Here is a 16,936-nt window from a genome sequence, read left to right on the forward strand (position 1 = left end):
CGTAGGTCTAGAAAAATCATGGTTCATGTAACAGAACCTATGACATTCTGCATTCGCCTAAAATTCTATGCCTAAACTTGAGCCACAAAGCTCAGTTCGATCAGTTTCTTAGTTCAACAGTTATAATTTCTTAAAAAAAGGCTGCCACTATATTTCAAACAACCATAAAATCAACAATTTAAAAAATGTTGAAAAAAGTCTTCGAGATTCGTTTCTACATGCATCATTGAGGGAAAAAATATGTGGCATTCCATTTAAAGAAATTAAAAATGCGACTAGTACATATATTCGACTACTCACCGAGCGCCGCACAGGTGTGGAGTGCGTCTGAGATACGTTCGGTCACCTGTCACACCGGAAGATGTATCTAACGGTACGGGCGAACGCGCGCACCTTCGCGATCACCTCCTCCTGCATCAGGTTGAAGCACATCGCGATCAACGCCATACCTGTAACACACGTGTCGTCGTCGTATCGAGTTATAGCCATCGTGTGTCCTGTCAGAGGCAACGTCGATGAGATTGCTGGTCGCATTTATTGCGTGAATTCCCCCTTGAATGTTTATTGCAACACTCGAGGGAGTTAGGTGGAGAGAGGGTAGGGGGAAAATAGACCGACCCATCGGCAGAGTTCACCGCATCGGCTCGAGACGTTACGGTTCGAACACCGAAGCGACACGCGTCGCCCAGAATCCTCTCGCGATAGGTCTGTGGTTGCGTGAGCGAGTTCTTCGATAACAAGAATCGCCACATAATACTTTTCATACATTTTTGAATGTTTCAGAGCCACAGAAATAAAATATTCTAATATTGATACATACTATACTATTATAGATTATCGAGGAGTTACCTCACCTTAGCCACTTGAAAATCATAAGTATATTTATGAATGCTTTCTGGGAATACCATGAAGTAAACTGGAAACCAGTTGCAAAGCCTGTATTATATACAGAGTCAGTCAATAAGAAATACTATCTAAAATAATTCGTTACCTATTTAAGGGACCTATTACCTATTAAGAGGCATTTTAAGGGATGGATGGATATAATTTCATTTTTTTACATCTTATTCCTTTCTAAGATATTAAGGTGACTTTCTGTTTTTTCAAGATTAACGCATCTTTTGTTAATATCATCGTGTATTAAAAAGAAATTTCGGAAACATGGCAATGGAACCCAATATTGTCTCAAGAGCTTTTCTAGCCTCATGTTGGTCTATGGGGTTCCGTTTGTTATTTCCAGACAAGTCTTTTGTCGTTGAACTTTACACGGTTCCGTGGCGTCGAAAGTGCCGCGAGGTTGAAAAGCAATCGATCTCGCGCCCCTTGACACGCTTCCTCGACACTTTGCTCCTCGAAATTCATTAAGTGGCGCGGGGTGATACGTACGACCTTTTCGGTCGCGAATAAACCGTGGAGGAGAGAGCCCGTTATCAGGAAACACCCGATTAACGTGAACGGAGAACGATCGTTGCACTTTGGACACGTTTCGATTTCGTGAAACTGCTCAGCGAATCGGTAGGTTTGAATGAATACGTTTGAAACACCGGGGCCTGTTCCCCCTCTTGTCTAAAGCGGATAAACTTGTCCCGTTCGACGAATTAAAGCTGTTGAGCCCTTTTAAAACGATTAAGTCTGCCCACGCGACATCGTGTTCCCCCGGTACGGAAATCCTCCCCCCTGGGGGAAAATCCGATTGTCGTTCTGGCAAAGAAACAATTACGACAGGGAGCGGCCCGTTTGTCTACTCGCGCGACGATAACTCCTCCACCCCCACACTGGCCTGTTCATCGATAGTTTTTAAATCTCTCTCTTCGTCCGTCCAACCCCTTCCCTCCACGAATCATTGATACCGATCGATCTTTCGTCTCATTGTTCCTCCCCAGAGAGCGACAGGAGGAATCCTCGTTGATCGTTCTGGCGCGCTCGGGATTCCGATAGAGTTTATTCGTCAATGTCCCCAGCTCTATTTTTACCGTAAGAATAACCGTCAATGTCTCTTATTCGAGATGAAATATCGTTTTTACACTTTATTTTATAACGTTTGTGTAGGGTCTCTTCTACTGTGCTTTATCGATCGGTGAAGTGGAATGGGACAGTATTCCCTCTCTATAGTAGCGCGATTATAGGGAGGAATGGATGCTACGGATGATTTCGTGGATATTTATGGAAAGCAAAAATTGTACAAGTGTGTGAAGATTAAGGATTGAATATTAGGCGAGATTATAGGAAGGGTATACCGTACTGCGAAGATTTTTCACTTTGTGCGAGGTGTCTAAAGTAATATGGATATTATTATAACCATCGTTTTGGTCGTCGTTGATTAACCCTCAAAGAGTAAATGCAGGGTCATTTTGACTCTATGGCCGTATTCTTTGTAGTTATATGTAACATGTGAACTTGAAAATATACACAAAATTTTATGCATAATTTCTTCTTGAATGCTGCGTACAAGCGAAATTTTACTAGGGGTCAAAATGACTTTCCTTTGACCAATCGCCTTGCAAGGGTTAAAGAGGGAATAATCTTGGTTATTGGATAAATAAATTGACGGTCAAGTCTGGTAATCGATGAATATCGGAGGGTCCATTGAGAAATTAAGGGACAGGGTGCGAAATGTTTGACTCACCGAGCATCAGGTACATGGAACAGAAGATGAAGGACAAATCTAGGCCCTGTGCCGCGTAGATTTTGTCGCCGGGAACGATATCCCCGAAACCTATGGTCGATAAGGAGACGAAGCAGAAATAAGAGCCATCCAGCATGTTCCATTCCTCCCACTCGGAGAACAGGATCGCTCCGCCCCAAATGTATCTGGAAAGTCGTTCGAAACGTCGGAACTTTTAGAAATTTCCCCCCCTCCAGTTCGACTCACGCTAAATAATTCCGTGGCTGCTCTCGGCTCGAACTTAAGTGGCCCCTCCCCCCGATGTCGCGATACCGAATTAGTTTTACTTGTATAGATAGGTTAAAAATATCAAAAAACATGTAATATCTTATTCCAAGAACTGGATGATAATTATTTTCTAGAATTTATGATCATTAGATTGCGGATGTTCATGCAAATTTAGAATTTTAGGCATTAATTTATAAACGTGAAAACCAGACAGAAATTTAGTTCCTATACTAAATGTCTCATTATGTTGATAGTAATATATAAATTTCATTAAGTTTTATTAAAATCTTTATTCGACTGCATTTTGCATATTAAAATTTTCTATAAATGCATAAACATCCGCAATCTAATGATCATAGTTACGATCAGTCGTTTTCCATATTTTTGCTTCACGTAATGGATTTTGAAAGAAATATTATTATCGAGTTCGAAGAAATTCATTTTGGATTACGCCTTCTCTATAAATGGTCGTAAAATACTTTTTTCATGCAGGATATATGTATCGGAGATTAATGTTTCTTGAGTATTATTTTAATGTATCGTACTCACCCGACCATAATGGCGACGCAGAGAGTCAGAGGCACCGTGACGCGTTGAGGATCGTAACTGCTGCTCTCGTCATCGTCCTCGTCGTTCCCGTCGTCCTCTTTCGCCCCGTCACTGCTCTGTAAACTTTCTTTGCCCACGCTGAACGTATCTATCTCTCTTCCATGCATATTGACCATCTGTTTATCAAGAGATCATCATCATTGCTATATAATCAATCGATTGCAATCGTACCAACTGTCGAGTACAGAAGCTGACAATCGAACTTTTTCGAAATAAACTTGCGATTGTACTTCTGCGTTAAAATTAAAAGTAAATTAACACTTACCTGCCAATGATTTTTCCTAATATCAACGCCGTCCCGTTGAACACCCCTCACAGTAAGTTCCCGTGGTTTCCTCCGACATCTTGAAAAAAAAGGAAAAAGAACGTTTCTATTTTGTATTGTCTGTAACAACAACAATGAAAACGAATAGATGATATATTTTTAAAATTCTTCGTCACTAGATTCGAAGAGAAATAAGAAGAAGAACGTTCACCTGCAGAGGCAGCAACGGGCGTAGGTCCATTTGAAGCTCTTCGCAAGAATGTCGCCGATGTTGCTGAGATAGAGCAAGAAAAGTGGCATGCCTATTATGGCGTACACTATGGTCACCACTTTGCCCCATTTCGTTTTCGGACAGATGTTACCGTAACCTGTCGAATCATTCCTGATTAACTCAATCGAATAAGAACGTTTCACAATTCTTTCGCAATATCTGACCGATAAAAATATTTTCTCACGCACGAATCCACACTGTTTTTGGAACACTCCAATACATTACCTATTAGTTACATTAAAAAACGTTTAATGAATTATATGTATAGTATTTTAAGGGACGTATTGGATGTTAATTTTTTTTTATTTTTTTAAAATTGATGAAAACATTCAAGGTCACCTTGATATCTACAAAAAAAAATAAGATACACTGAAATCGAATTGCATCCATCTGATGCATACTTTAAAATCCTATATAATTCATTAGAACGTCTTTTAATGCAACTAATAGGTAATGAGTAATTTTAGATAGTAGTTTTTATGGACTCGTCCTGTATATTTGTCGCGCAAAAAATTGAACATTAAACCTTAAGTCGTTTTCCTACCCTTCTCCTGCCGAGAAAGTGTCCCACGAGAGTGTCGAAGGGAAAGTGGCTCGCAAAAAATGTTAACAGCCCGGCCTTTGATATTTATTATCGATTTCAACGGTGGTCCAGCGGACACGGATCGTAACCGGACGAAATACGATGGCCACTCATCGATAAAAACACGCGGGGAATTCCAGTGGCTGCTGGGAAAATGATTCTTCCATGGTATTGGAAAAACTTTTCAGATCTCGATCTTTAGGATCGTTCCCGGCGTCGAACGTCGGAAATCGTCCGCGAAGGAACGCCACGACGGAAACTTATAGTCGATTGAGTAATTAATGCCCGAGAGAAAACGCTCTATCGAGAATTCTTCTGTTTTTTTTATAGTCTTACAGGCGCCGACCGACGTGGCGGGGGTGACCTCCATTCGAGAATTTAATTAAAATACTTTCGCCGTTATAAATCCACCCATCCCCCCCAGATATATTTGTAAGAGTGGACATTTTTTTTCTACCTGTACATATTTTCCCTCATTTTCTAAAACATTTCGCCATACATACTTTTCAATACTAACTTCCAGTTTCCCTTCCACAAACATTAAAAAAAATCTCGCACACCTTAAGTGATGACCATAATATAAAATAGTCTCTGAAAACAAATAGTTTATCCCAGATTCATAAAACTCTCGTTGTCACGACCCCCGAATAACGTGGCGAATTCATTCGAAACAATGCCGATAAACCCGTGTGCTGCATCGTAAAGATGAATCGTCCATATGACAACGAATCGCGAAGCAGCGCGTGTATATTTCCCAGGTGAAATTCTGCTAGGAATACGTCGTGGTTATCTACGAATCACTCGATGCATTAAAAATCCTCCCTTCCACCCCCGTCACGTTTATTCGTTGAATAAACGACGCGTTCCGTCGACGTTGTATCGTCCGCGAAACCGCTATCCCTCCATTACTTTTAAATATTCGCGATTAAGGAAGCAACGAAGCCGCAGTCGAGTTTTCATTCGGCTGATTTTTCTGTCGAAGAATCGTCCTCCCGTTGCTCGAATGTTGAAGGGCTGGGGGTGGGGAAACGGCGTGTGCGTGCGAACGGAAACATCGATATCCTCGCGCGAATCCACCCCCTCCCTCTTCCATCCACCACCCCCGCGCGTGCAGCAATAAAACCGCGGTCGGATTATTTTCAGGCTCGGAGCGGCGTATTATAATTTATCGACTTCACGGGACGATGATTTATTCGACGCCGTTATTCAACGGCAGAGATTTTTGCGTTTCCGTGAGGTGGATGGATAAAAAAATCGTGGTCGTTGGGGGTGGATGTGTACCCATTGACGTTTGTCTGCAAGTTTTTTTTTATGAACGATGGGAGAATTGAATCGTTCGAGAAAGTTAATCGGTTCATGGAGGTATATGAGAGGTTACTGGAGGCGGTGAAATCGACAATTAGTGCCGATATTTACGCGAATCGAAGAATTGTACGAGTTAATTGGACGGATAGATATTTGTTCGAGCGGACAGGTAGGGTAAATTTGTTTAAATAGATTCGTTTAATATCGACATTTTCGACTTGACAATAACAAGATACAACGTATGTATCAGTCTCATAATTTGGAAACAACGATTTCAGGGTCTATGTCTTAAAGGTGGCAACGAATTGGGACATATTTAATCAGTCAAAGCGTCTTCGGGAACCACCACGGAGCAGCGAATAAATCATCGACGATCCTAGGTAATCAGCGTCGAGAGTCCCAAATCGTGATACTTGTTGACGGATCGAGGACATTAGGCGGCGGGGAGCCGAGGAATTCTCGTTGCCAAGGAATTATTGGCGATCAACCAAAAGTGTAACGGTGAACCGATATCCCTTGGTAGGCTGGGAGACACTGGGATCGCCTCGTTATAACCGGCAATATCGCCGTGGGCCAATCAATTATCAAGATTAATCGCGGCGCACGCTCGATAATTCGCGGCTGGCCCGCTTTATTTGCCTGTAATTTATTAATAATCGCGCAGAGAACCCGCGTATATACCTCGGTCCCGAACGGACGGTTCGGTGATTAATAATCAGGCGGATCGTCGCTTTTCAGGTTGTTTCTTCCGTGATACCCTCGTTAAGCCCTTTACATGCTCGTCGACGGTTTTAACGGGATTCTCCTCTACGGTGAGATCACTTCATCGGTGTGATCGAAATGACACAACCCGGATTTTCCATTGGAAGAGAGTGAAACCGTTTGTTCGTTTCGCGTATTATACAGGGCAGTCGTGTGATTAACATCATTTATTACAGGAGCATACAAATGTAAATTACGATGATAAAATATTAATTTCAATGAACCTCGATCAACATCCTTATTTGACTCGCAATTAAACAAAACCCGTAATACTGGAAAAATAAATTTCTCTTCAGTCTCAACATTTGTGCATTTGTTACTCGTTGAAAAATTTAATGCATACATCAGAAGATCAATACAGAATATATATGAATCGAAGGTTGTTGAAGATAGTGCACGCTAATTTTGAATACCAATTCCAGAATAGAATAATCACTGAGACTATAGAATAGGGTAAATGTAGTTAATCATTAAACCGAAATGCATGTATAAATTATACCGAAGTCACTTCATTCGATTTCTCGAAAAAAGTATACAAATACAAAAAAGAATTTCATCAACCCAATATCTATGCAAGTTCTATAACTATTTGCACCTGTAAAATAATTAATGAAATCTACTCCACTGTCACGAAAATCGAATTTGAAAATCGACATCAAGATACGAAGTGCATAGTACAGTATTTCATTGATCACTCTCTGACTGCTTCAACACGATTTTTGTCAAGGCATCATTTCCACCACTGGGAGGCTGTGGAACCTATCGAGGTCATACTTTGTAGCCCCACTGCTTTTGTTATCGATGCTCAGGCTTCAGGCAAAAAACAAATTTACAAGGGTCTGAAGCATTTCCCCCGCTCGAAACTTGTCGCCACGCGGACCCGAGCTCTTGACAATAATCAACGGAACACTGTATTTCGCGAAAATTCTCACGAACCTTACTCTCCCCCGAGGACCTGTTATTTTCGTTCGACAGCCGGTTACGCCACGTACAGAGACTCGAATTTCGACGCGTTCACCGACGGTTATCGTAGCGGAGTCGCGAGGGTCGAGACCGTCAATCGATCTGGTTCTCTGTCGACTAGCCGACCCTTTTAGGCTGATGCTGCTGGCCTGTAATCACGGTCGAGATAAAGTGGATAGCCAGGGTTGGTCTTGTCTCGAACGGTGTGTGAGAGTGAGAGAAAGGAAGAGTGAAAGGTGAACCAGAGGGAGACAGAGGGAGAGAGTGAGAGAAAGACCTCCGGAATTAATTAAACGGTCGCCACCGCACGCCCCTCTAACGCGCCAAAAGTTCGCGTCGTTAATTCCCTCTATCTCCGAGCTGCGCGCCTCTCCTTTGTCTAAAAAAGAAATATCGAGCGGTGGGTAATAAAAACACGGAGGCACAATGGAAATTTTTGGTCGTCCCGTTCCGCCACCCCCTCACGAGAATTTGCGCGGGTTCAAGGCACGCGGTATCCCCCTCGTACACTGTGTGCTCAGTCGCTGGTCTTTGAACGCATGGAAATTATTTATTGTCGCTGGAAGAAGAATCCACCATAACCTTCAAACGATCTTCGGAGAAATTAATCTTCGAACAGCATAACCCAACGTACGAAGACGATGTTCATGGTACCCGTACTCTAGTAGGCTTCTATTGATGTCATTAAAAGCAACGGAGATATTTCAGACTCGCCCTGTATATCAGTATCATAATATTGAAATAACCATTTAAGGGTCTAGACGTTAAAGGGTTAACTGCGTCTGTCGTCGATAGACGACAAAGATGAAACATTCTCGTATAAGTCATATGAACAGTGAAATGAGGTTTATGAAATATTCTGATGAATTTTCGACTATTGTTTATTAACACGCGGAAAATCCGTAGTTTATGAACGTAAGATTAAGCGAAATACAATAGAAAGGTCTGTGATTAGACGAATGATTGAAAATAATCGTTTATGAGAAAGTACTTCCCTATTGTTCAAGCATTCTTGAATGCACGTGGGTTTCGAGTATAGCTAATCTATGTTTGATGATGTCTGACCATTGTCCGTCGATTCTACTTGTTCGTTTTAACGATATAATTCCATAGATCCTGCACGGCCGGGCGAAACAAAAGCTCGTTTGATTCGTGTTCCCGGTCCTTTCTTTTCCGCAGTACACCATAATGCAACGGGATTTGTACCCGCAACGGCCAATCAGGCGTAATTCTGTTGACAGACAACGCGTTAATTATTCGGAAAAGCGAGCTGGGTTTGTCAGATTGTTGGCGGAATTTCCGAGACGAGATCGATAACGACAAGGACGGAGAGAAGTCCAGTTTGCACGAGAGATTTCGCTGGAGTTTACTTACGAGTTTGTTACTCGTTGCACAAATTGCATATCGGCTGATCATTTGGGCAAACAGAGTCTGCGCTAATCCCGCGAAGTTACGACGTCGGACTATTATGTTAACCGAATCCCTAGCCAACAGACTTTGTTTGTAAAAAAAAAAACGTTCCCAGATCGTTGTTGACGATCGAGAGAATCTTTTCAACACGTCGTCTGCCACAGTGGAAAAGGCTGTACATAGTCAGACACATTTTATTTCGTTTTTTACGTCATAAATCGCCGAAAATATATGCGTTTAGTTAATAGCTTTTGGGTCTCGTTTTAAATTATACTACGATATTAATTTTACATGAAAATTTTGTAACGGTATTTAAACATCACGAAAAATATTCGTCGAGATTTCTCGAGTAGATTCCTCATCCGAGAACATGTACCTGAACTTCTAGAAGGGAGTCGAGAACGGCTTTAATTTCCGGCCACCCTGTATAAAGGACTATTGATAGAAGAAAATTGATTTCCACGGATAGAGAGACCTTCGGGCTCGATGATCCTCCGAGGTCGCCGGGAAATATGAGTCAATTAATTTCCGATCGCAGCGTCGTTGACCGCCTTTACTCGAGGACATTAAGCGAGAACCGATGACGGTTCTTTCCCTCGTGGCGGACGTTGAGCAAATTTTCATCGCCTACGATTTTTTTCTTGCGTGATCGTTATCGTTTAGTATTATCGTCTCGATAAACGAAAAACAGAGTTCACTTTTGGCGATCGAAGGAAGAAAGAACTAGTCTTCTGTGGCCTTCTTGATCCCTCTTTTCTAGGTTAATATAGTACTTTCCCCCATTGGTTGAATCGGTGCTTGCGTAATCGATGTTCCAACCGATTTAAATATTAACGTCGACTCCTGAGTCATTCTGTACCCAGGCAAATTCCCCCTCGCGGAATCTGCAACGCTTGCTTTGAAACGTGTGGCCGTTCTGGGGCCGAAGAGGGAGATTCCGTTCCACTGACGAGCGAAGCTGACCGTTTCGTTTCCGATGCTGACTTCGATCAGTCTACCGTGGTCACAATGGACTTTCATAGTGATCGTTCCACAAAGTCCTATCAGGTCAAACTACGAGGCCTGGTGTTCTGGGATTCGTCGATTACTGTCGATACTTTAATTATTCTTTTCTAAGTAACTATCTGTAATATTAATCCTTAACTGTTCTGGTGTAAAATCTTATGGAATTTTACGGAAAATATTTTATAATATTAATTTAACTTAAATAAATTTCATTAGTATTTTTTTAGGATCGATCGAATTATTCTCGTTCTTGGTTTAAGAAAGTACCACCATCGATGGCTGTTTTAGCATCCATCTCTGACGACTGAAGACCAGGAGAAACGGATTAATTAATCGACGACGATACAGTGTGTCAATCGGAGGATCGATTAAGATCAACGCGCCCACGGAGTAGCTTCGTCAGTACCCTGGAGGACGGCCGATCAGGCGTGGCTCAGATCGGCCCCGTTAATTAATTTCCGGCCTAACGAACTCCCTCCACCTATGATTCGCAGGCTTGTCGGCTGTCGTGGCCCCCGGGCAAAAGTAATTTTCCAACCTGGGTACAGAGATACGCTGACCCTGATTCGATATCTCGAGGAAATACGAAACTCGTCTGGGACTGGAGTAATTAAATCTTGAGACTTCCTCTACACGTCGAGAAAAAGAGAGAAAAAGACTTTGTTTAGTTTGTTCTGTGACTCTTATAGAAAATACATGTCTCCCTTGACTTTGGCTATTCTGGAAGGGAATAATCCCTTTATCAACTGGAAAACAATTTAACACACATACACACAGATTTACAGGATTTTTTTTTGAAGAAACTGTAAGAACAAGGGTAGAAACAGGGAAGAACGTCTCATCGATGATCAAAAGACTTTGTTAGAAAGGGATAGAGAACGGTGATACCCTTTAGAATAAGTAACCTCAAATCTACCTACAAGCTAGATCGTCATTTATCATGAGCAAACACATTTTTTATAAAGAAAATATTATTTTAAAAATGTTGCAAAATGCCTAGAAACGACTATTGCTTCTTGATTTTATGAAAAAAAAGTTTCTGCACAAGATACCAGAAAGATGCAGTGAACGGGTTAATGAGAATGGATACGAATATCATTAAACCTTGATGAATATTCTAAGACCTCCTCTGTTCTTATAATGATTCTACGAATTTATAAGATATCGTATATTATATAAGCTCACCGATCGTTGTGATCACTGTTAGGGAGTAGAGGAAGGCCCCAGCGAAGCTCCACCTCTTGTTCTCGTCTGCTCCGTCGTAGCCATTCTTCACGGACGTTACTAATTTCCTCTGGTAGCTCTCGAGAATCGCTCTAACTTTCGTCTTCCAGATCCGCTCGGAGAACACGTTTTCCTGCGCAAAGAACGTTAAATACCGTCAGCTGTTCCACAACTGCACGAATTATGCAGAGCAATCTATATTTAACATTCAGAATGTATAAGAGTAGTTAAAGAGCGTAACTGTGTCGATTTACATGAAACCTTTCGCGCCTTATTTTAAATCAGAAAAACTGGCCCTTGAACGAAGGATTTTATTTTTGTTCCATACTTTTTTTTTAATTCACCAAAAACGAGTAATTTTGTGGTGAAAATCGCACTTTTTCAGGAAAATGTCCACCATTTTGTTCCTAATCAATATTTCGAAAAACCCCACGTTCAAGGACAAGATTGGTTCTTCCATTACATAAATCTTACTGAATTTTTCATTTCAGATGAACCGTTACGAAGTTACAGTGATCACGACATCCGGGAGATCGCTCACCATTTATTTACTAATAAATATTTTTAAATAAACAAATTACCTTACAATCTAGAAACCGTAATCTTCGAAACACAAACACATTTTTTGAAAAAGGTCATATAGTTTTTGAGAAAAAAATTCCCAAAAAACATTCTTCTTTCGAGCTCCTGACTGAGCATGACCCCTTAACCGTAAGAAAAATACCAGAACAGTTAATTTCGACCTGGTCTATACGTCGAGAAAGTTACGAATCGCTGGGATGAGGTGGGGAAGAGAGCCGTAAAGATCGAGCTCCGAGACAAGAAAATAAAGAGGAAACTCGTCACCTTGGAAGTAAGCTCCCACAGGGTGGCAGCTGTCATGTTTCTCAGCCTGATCACATCTCCGGCGACGTCCAGGCTGTTCCTGCCCTCGATGTGGGTGAAGAGAAAAGCGCCGGCTATAGTGTAACCGACCACCAGACAGACGATCCCGACGTTGCTGAAGAGGAAGGCTATCAGAGACCTGGTCCAGTCCGCGATCCTCTCGGTCCACGGTTTCCGTCTTCGTTTCCGTCGTCTCCCGCCGCGACCCACGCCGCGATAACTTCCACGCTGCCAGTTTCTACCCGACGACGTACAGGTCGGTCGATCCCCTTCCATCTTTCATCGATCATCCGTAAGAGTGAGTCCTCGAGACGTCGCCCCGATGGTTTTTTCGTCGGTTTCCCACGCGTGGCCCCCTCCTGTCGGTTCAGGAAAGTGTTCTACAACGAGAAAAAGAAAAACACCATTTCCACGGTGGAGTGAAACAAGTCTGTTATTTCGCTGATACGTTTTGATGGAGCAATATGGAATAATTCCTTGCTATCCTACAGCGTCGATATACTCGAGAGACCCTATTAATGTAACGTCTAATGGGAGAAATTATAGAAGCTAGTAAATTTTTATTCTAATAATTTTTCGATATATACTATCTATAGCTTTCAAGATAACACAGGGAAATAGGAAAATATACATTTGAAGACACTTGGTATTCCTGAATGGTAAAGAGTTGGAAGTTCCTATAGGGTGGTTTATTAAAAGATTTCTGACTACATTACTTATATCTTTAAAATGAAGGGAAAAGTACCTCAACCCCATGTATGGTCGAATTGTTAGGAAACTATAGTATGGTCTTTGAGGGTTAAACGAGAATCGAAATTTTCTTCTTGTTATTCGGTTTCTAGGGTTCAAGGAACCAGGAATGTAACTCCAGTAATGATAATAGAGAGCCACGAAGGATCAGGAAAAGGGGTGGGCTGCAAGAGATCCAGGTGCTAATCACGAGACATTATACTAATGGTCTTTCACGAGTTTCTGTCCGTTCGTCGCAAAGTACTCTGCCGAATCGTAAAGCCACGAGACGCGCACGGTGTCGCGGGAAGAAATGCAATTTGAAAGTTTCATGCGTAACGAACGTACCAAGCTCTGTCTGTCTAATGGCGACCACCACGCGTAGAGACTCTCTCGCCCATGAAAATTTAAGCCGAATGAAATTTCCACGGCGCTCTACACACTGGTTCAGGATCAAAATTTAACAGTTTATACAGGCTTATTTGGTTCAACCAATCGAAAATTTTCAAATCTACAATTTTATCTAAGTGGATGTGGATAAACGAAAACTTTTTTGTCAATTTCAGGGACCCTCTTCGATGACGACTCTTCATTCACTAACTCTACAGATGAATTTTTTGCTATTTTTTTACTGAAACCGATGATTCGAAATGTGTTGAGAAGAACAATAACGCGTGGAACAAATCTTTCATGGTTAATGATAAATTGATTTGAGTTTTTTTATGGGTATTAAAAGAAATGTTTTTGAGCGTTGGAACTGCTAAAGAATGAGAAAAATAATGTATGGAACAAATCTTCTATTGTTAATATAGTTACTTTTTTTTTTAGAAAATAAAAGAAATGTTTTTCACCATTGGAACCACTAAATTTTTGTTCTGGACCACTGTGCGCCTGGTCTAGAACATGCGCGCGAGACCAGGTATATAAAAGTAACTGAACTGTTGCCAACGTCTCTCTGCCGCGCGTGTTGTCATGGTTATTTGAATATGAATAAAATCACCGAAAATACGGAGGCTCCGCGAGCTTTCGTGAATATGTAAAAACTGAACTTTTTTCTGGAAAACTAAACGGTCACAATGCTTGCCCAGCCGAAATTCGCCGTAAGGTGATTTTTCGCGGTGTGAACAAAGAGAGAAATCTCGGTGAAACGTGTACAAAACTAAAAGAAACTATCGTATATAAAACTCGCAGTATATGAAAAAATACACGATATTAATTTTATTTCGTAATTTAAAACACGTAGCCGTTATTTAAAAAAGCTTGTCCCCCTCCCGTTGTGCAATTTCAAACAAAAAGTATTTCAGTACGGTTACAAGAAAAAAAAAACAATGAAATAGAAAGAACTCACAACACCGTATACAGCATAATTCGAAAATGCGTCCATTCGTTCCCTTACCTGACGAGACTCGAGACCGATAACTTCATCCCCTATTCCACCAAGAACGTCACAAGTCCAGCCAACTTCCTTCCTCTTGACGATAAAGACCACCGGGGGTTTATCTCGAGGAACCCGTCCGCGGATCCGTTCCAGAATAAATGAATAGGAAGATAGTTGGACCACGGGGTACACGAGCAAACCAGATTATAGGTGACCGTTGACCCGTCCCGATCGAAAATCACAGTGGCAGAGGACTAATAGGAAATGTTCCTAGTATCGTCATTCTCCTTTCTGCTCCCCTGAATGTATATCGTACGACGGAGGTCTCTGGTATCGACTCCGTTGAACGGCCCGCAGGGAATCGAAAACGCGTCTCGATCGGTTAGCCACAGTGGCTCAACGAAATCTATCGTTCGAATCGTTTACGAACGAGAAATTCCATTTCGAGGACGGATGAAAATCGCGACTGGGCTCCGGTGGTCCCATTCCGTGCGATGTTGCACCGCAAGGATCACTTTATCCTGAGATTTTTTCTCTCTCTTTCGTTTGGTAGCAACCGTTTGTTGCATGCCCAGCGACATCGTCGAGGAAAACGAACGAAATTTCTGTTGGTCTATACATAGACACGAACGCCGGTGTGTCTTACGTACTCGCGAACGTTGGACGCCCCATCGCGACGAACCGCCACGTGTTGGCACCGTGCTGCACACTTCGCCCTACTGGGGACACATTCACGCTTCTTCTTGTAGATCATGACTTCTTCTATGACTCTTTTCCTGCATTTAAACTACGAGTATTATTCGTTATACACGATACGGAACTTTCATTCTTGTGTATTCGTATCTTCTATCGTTGTTTTTCTATATTCTTATATAATTCGTTCTCTGTTTCTGGTTTGTAATCCGTTATTTGTTAGTTTGACGATAATTACGCTGGGATCAAACTTTCTGTATATTCTTGTAAATGCTTTTGTAAATTTCTTCTTTTTTTGCTGTGTATTTTTGTAATTCTTTATTTTGTCCTGCAGAACTTCTTCTAAATTTTGTTAAACTTTCTGTATGTGACTATAAGTTCTTGGAAACTATGGTATATTTTCAAGCATTGTTGAATAACTAAACTTTTTGTTTACTCTGTAGACTTCTACACACTTGTAAATTGTACCAAAGGGCTCACAACCCATTTATAAATAAATACTATATTATTTTTATTATCCACGTTGTATCATGCCTATTCCCCCGATTCACTGCTGGCGTGTTACGATCGCACGATCTTGATAAGGACACTCTGTGAGGGATCTGGATGGGATCATTGATGGATTCTCGGTCGTAAATACCTTGGAAGTTAATGAAACGTTCGTTAGTTGCCTCTATAAAATATTAAACCTCGTCAAAGATATAAGAACATACGTAGGCGTATGAATGGAATGATCATGGGAGCTTTGTTAAAGGATCAATAAGTAGAAATGATGAATTGACTTGTCTGGAAGTGGTATTTCATATGAGCTCGATCTACCAAAAGATAGATCGAGAATATCGAGGCGTTATCGAAAGACCGAGGAATGTTTGGAGAACAAATAACGAGCGGATGAGCCTCTCAAAGGACGACTTCGAAAGAAACGGTCAAGGAGTTACCGTTAAATAGATTAAAACGATGTCTACGAAATTTTCAAGAATTCGCCCACTTTTATCGTGAGTGTTTTAAAAAACGCCAACGAACTGGTTTTAATAATAGTTCAGAGAGATCGAAGGCGTGCTTCTTCGATCGAAGTTTGATCGAACAACACTTTCGGGTATTCCGTTTCTTCTGGAACCACGTTTCGAGCCCGTCTTTCCGGCGACGAGACAGCTTTTTACTCGGCCGGGGGCCGCGGATAATTGCGTGAAAACGAGCCGCTTCCTCGAAAGCTCCCTCGTGCACTGATTCCGTGCCACTTCGTTCGACACGCCGACTGAAAATAGCACGGGACTAAAAATAATCGGATCCAAGCGCTGCCCGTCCCGTCCGTCCGTCCCTGACGCGGGGTCACGATCTACTGGACACCCGTTAGAGACACACACGCGCGGAAAACTGGACGCCCTCGACGTTTATCAGGTGTCGAACGGGAAATACCCTGGGCTGGATCGTCACGGTGAGAAGACGCAGAGTTCTTTGAGTGTTCGATACAAGGTTTTTTTTCGGATTGATAAACACCCACGGCTCCTCGAGTGAGTTTTGCGCGTTTGAATCTCCGCGAGAAGAGTGGGTTTTAGACGATTATTATTATTATCTCGGAGTAGTAATAATAATTATGTAAAGTAGGCTCTAAGAATTATTATAATAATAATTATTATTTTAGATTAGTATTATTACTCTAAGATAATAATAATAATCGCCTGAACCCCATTCCTAGAGCCTCCTTTAGACAATTTTTATTATTACTCCGAGATAATAATAATTATTATTATTAGAGTAATAGTAATAAGTGTCAGTAGAACTGACTCTCTCAGCCTGATGCAGGAAAGAGTAATTTACCTTTAATGATTCTGTTCAGTGAATCCATCTGAAAATCAATTCGATCTTTCTGCTTGCGCATCGAAATTATTTAATGCACTATTGGACAAAAATGTGGGACCAGAGTTCATAATTCGTGGAATATTAACTCATTATTCCAACGG

The 16,936-nt window shown here is 41.5% G+C and overlaps 1 protein-coding gene across 1 annotated transcript; it reads right to left on the reverse strand.

Moving 5' to 3' along the window:
* Positions 1-342: 342 nt before the first annotated feature.
* Positions 343-12,451, reverse strand: LOC107186213 (TWiK family of potassium channels protein 18-like). Its single transcript, XM_015574035.1, has 7 exons — positions 12,137-12,451; positions 11,252-11,423; positions 3,979-4,135; positions 3,768-3,846; positions 3,443-3,618; positions 2,627-2,811; positions 343-449 (listed from the first exon to the last, which is right to left on the reverse strand). The coding sequence occupies exons 1-7, from the start codon at positions 12,449-12,451 to the stop codon at positions 343-345; spliced, it is 1,191 nt and encodes a 396-aa protein (XP_015429521.1).
* Between the last annotated feature and the right edge of the window lie 4,485 nt (positions 12,452-16,936).

Source organism: Dufourea novaeangliae, unplaced genomic scaffold (genome assembly GCF_001272555.1).
Source record: "Dufourea novaeangliae isolate 0120121106 unplaced genomic scaffold, ASM127255v1 scaffold64, whole genome shotgun sequence".
Taxonomy (NCBI): domain Eukaryota; kingdom Metazoa; phylum Arthropoda; class Insecta; order Hymenoptera; family Halictidae; genus Dufourea; species Dufourea novaeangliae.

Coding starts and splice junctions, on each gene's coding strand:
- LOC107186213 (XM_015574035.1), bottom strand. CDS start 12,451: ATGGAAGGGGATCGACCGACCTGTACGTCGTCGGGTAGAAACTGGCAG. Junction 3,847..3,978: donor GCCCGTTGCTGCCTCTGCAG/GTGAACGTTCTT, acceptor TTTTTTTTCAAG/ATGTCGGAGGAAACCACGGG. Junction 2,812..3,442: donor TGCGTCGCCATTATGGTCGG/GTGAGTACGATA, acceptor ACGACTTTCCAG/ATACATTTGGGGCGGAGCGA.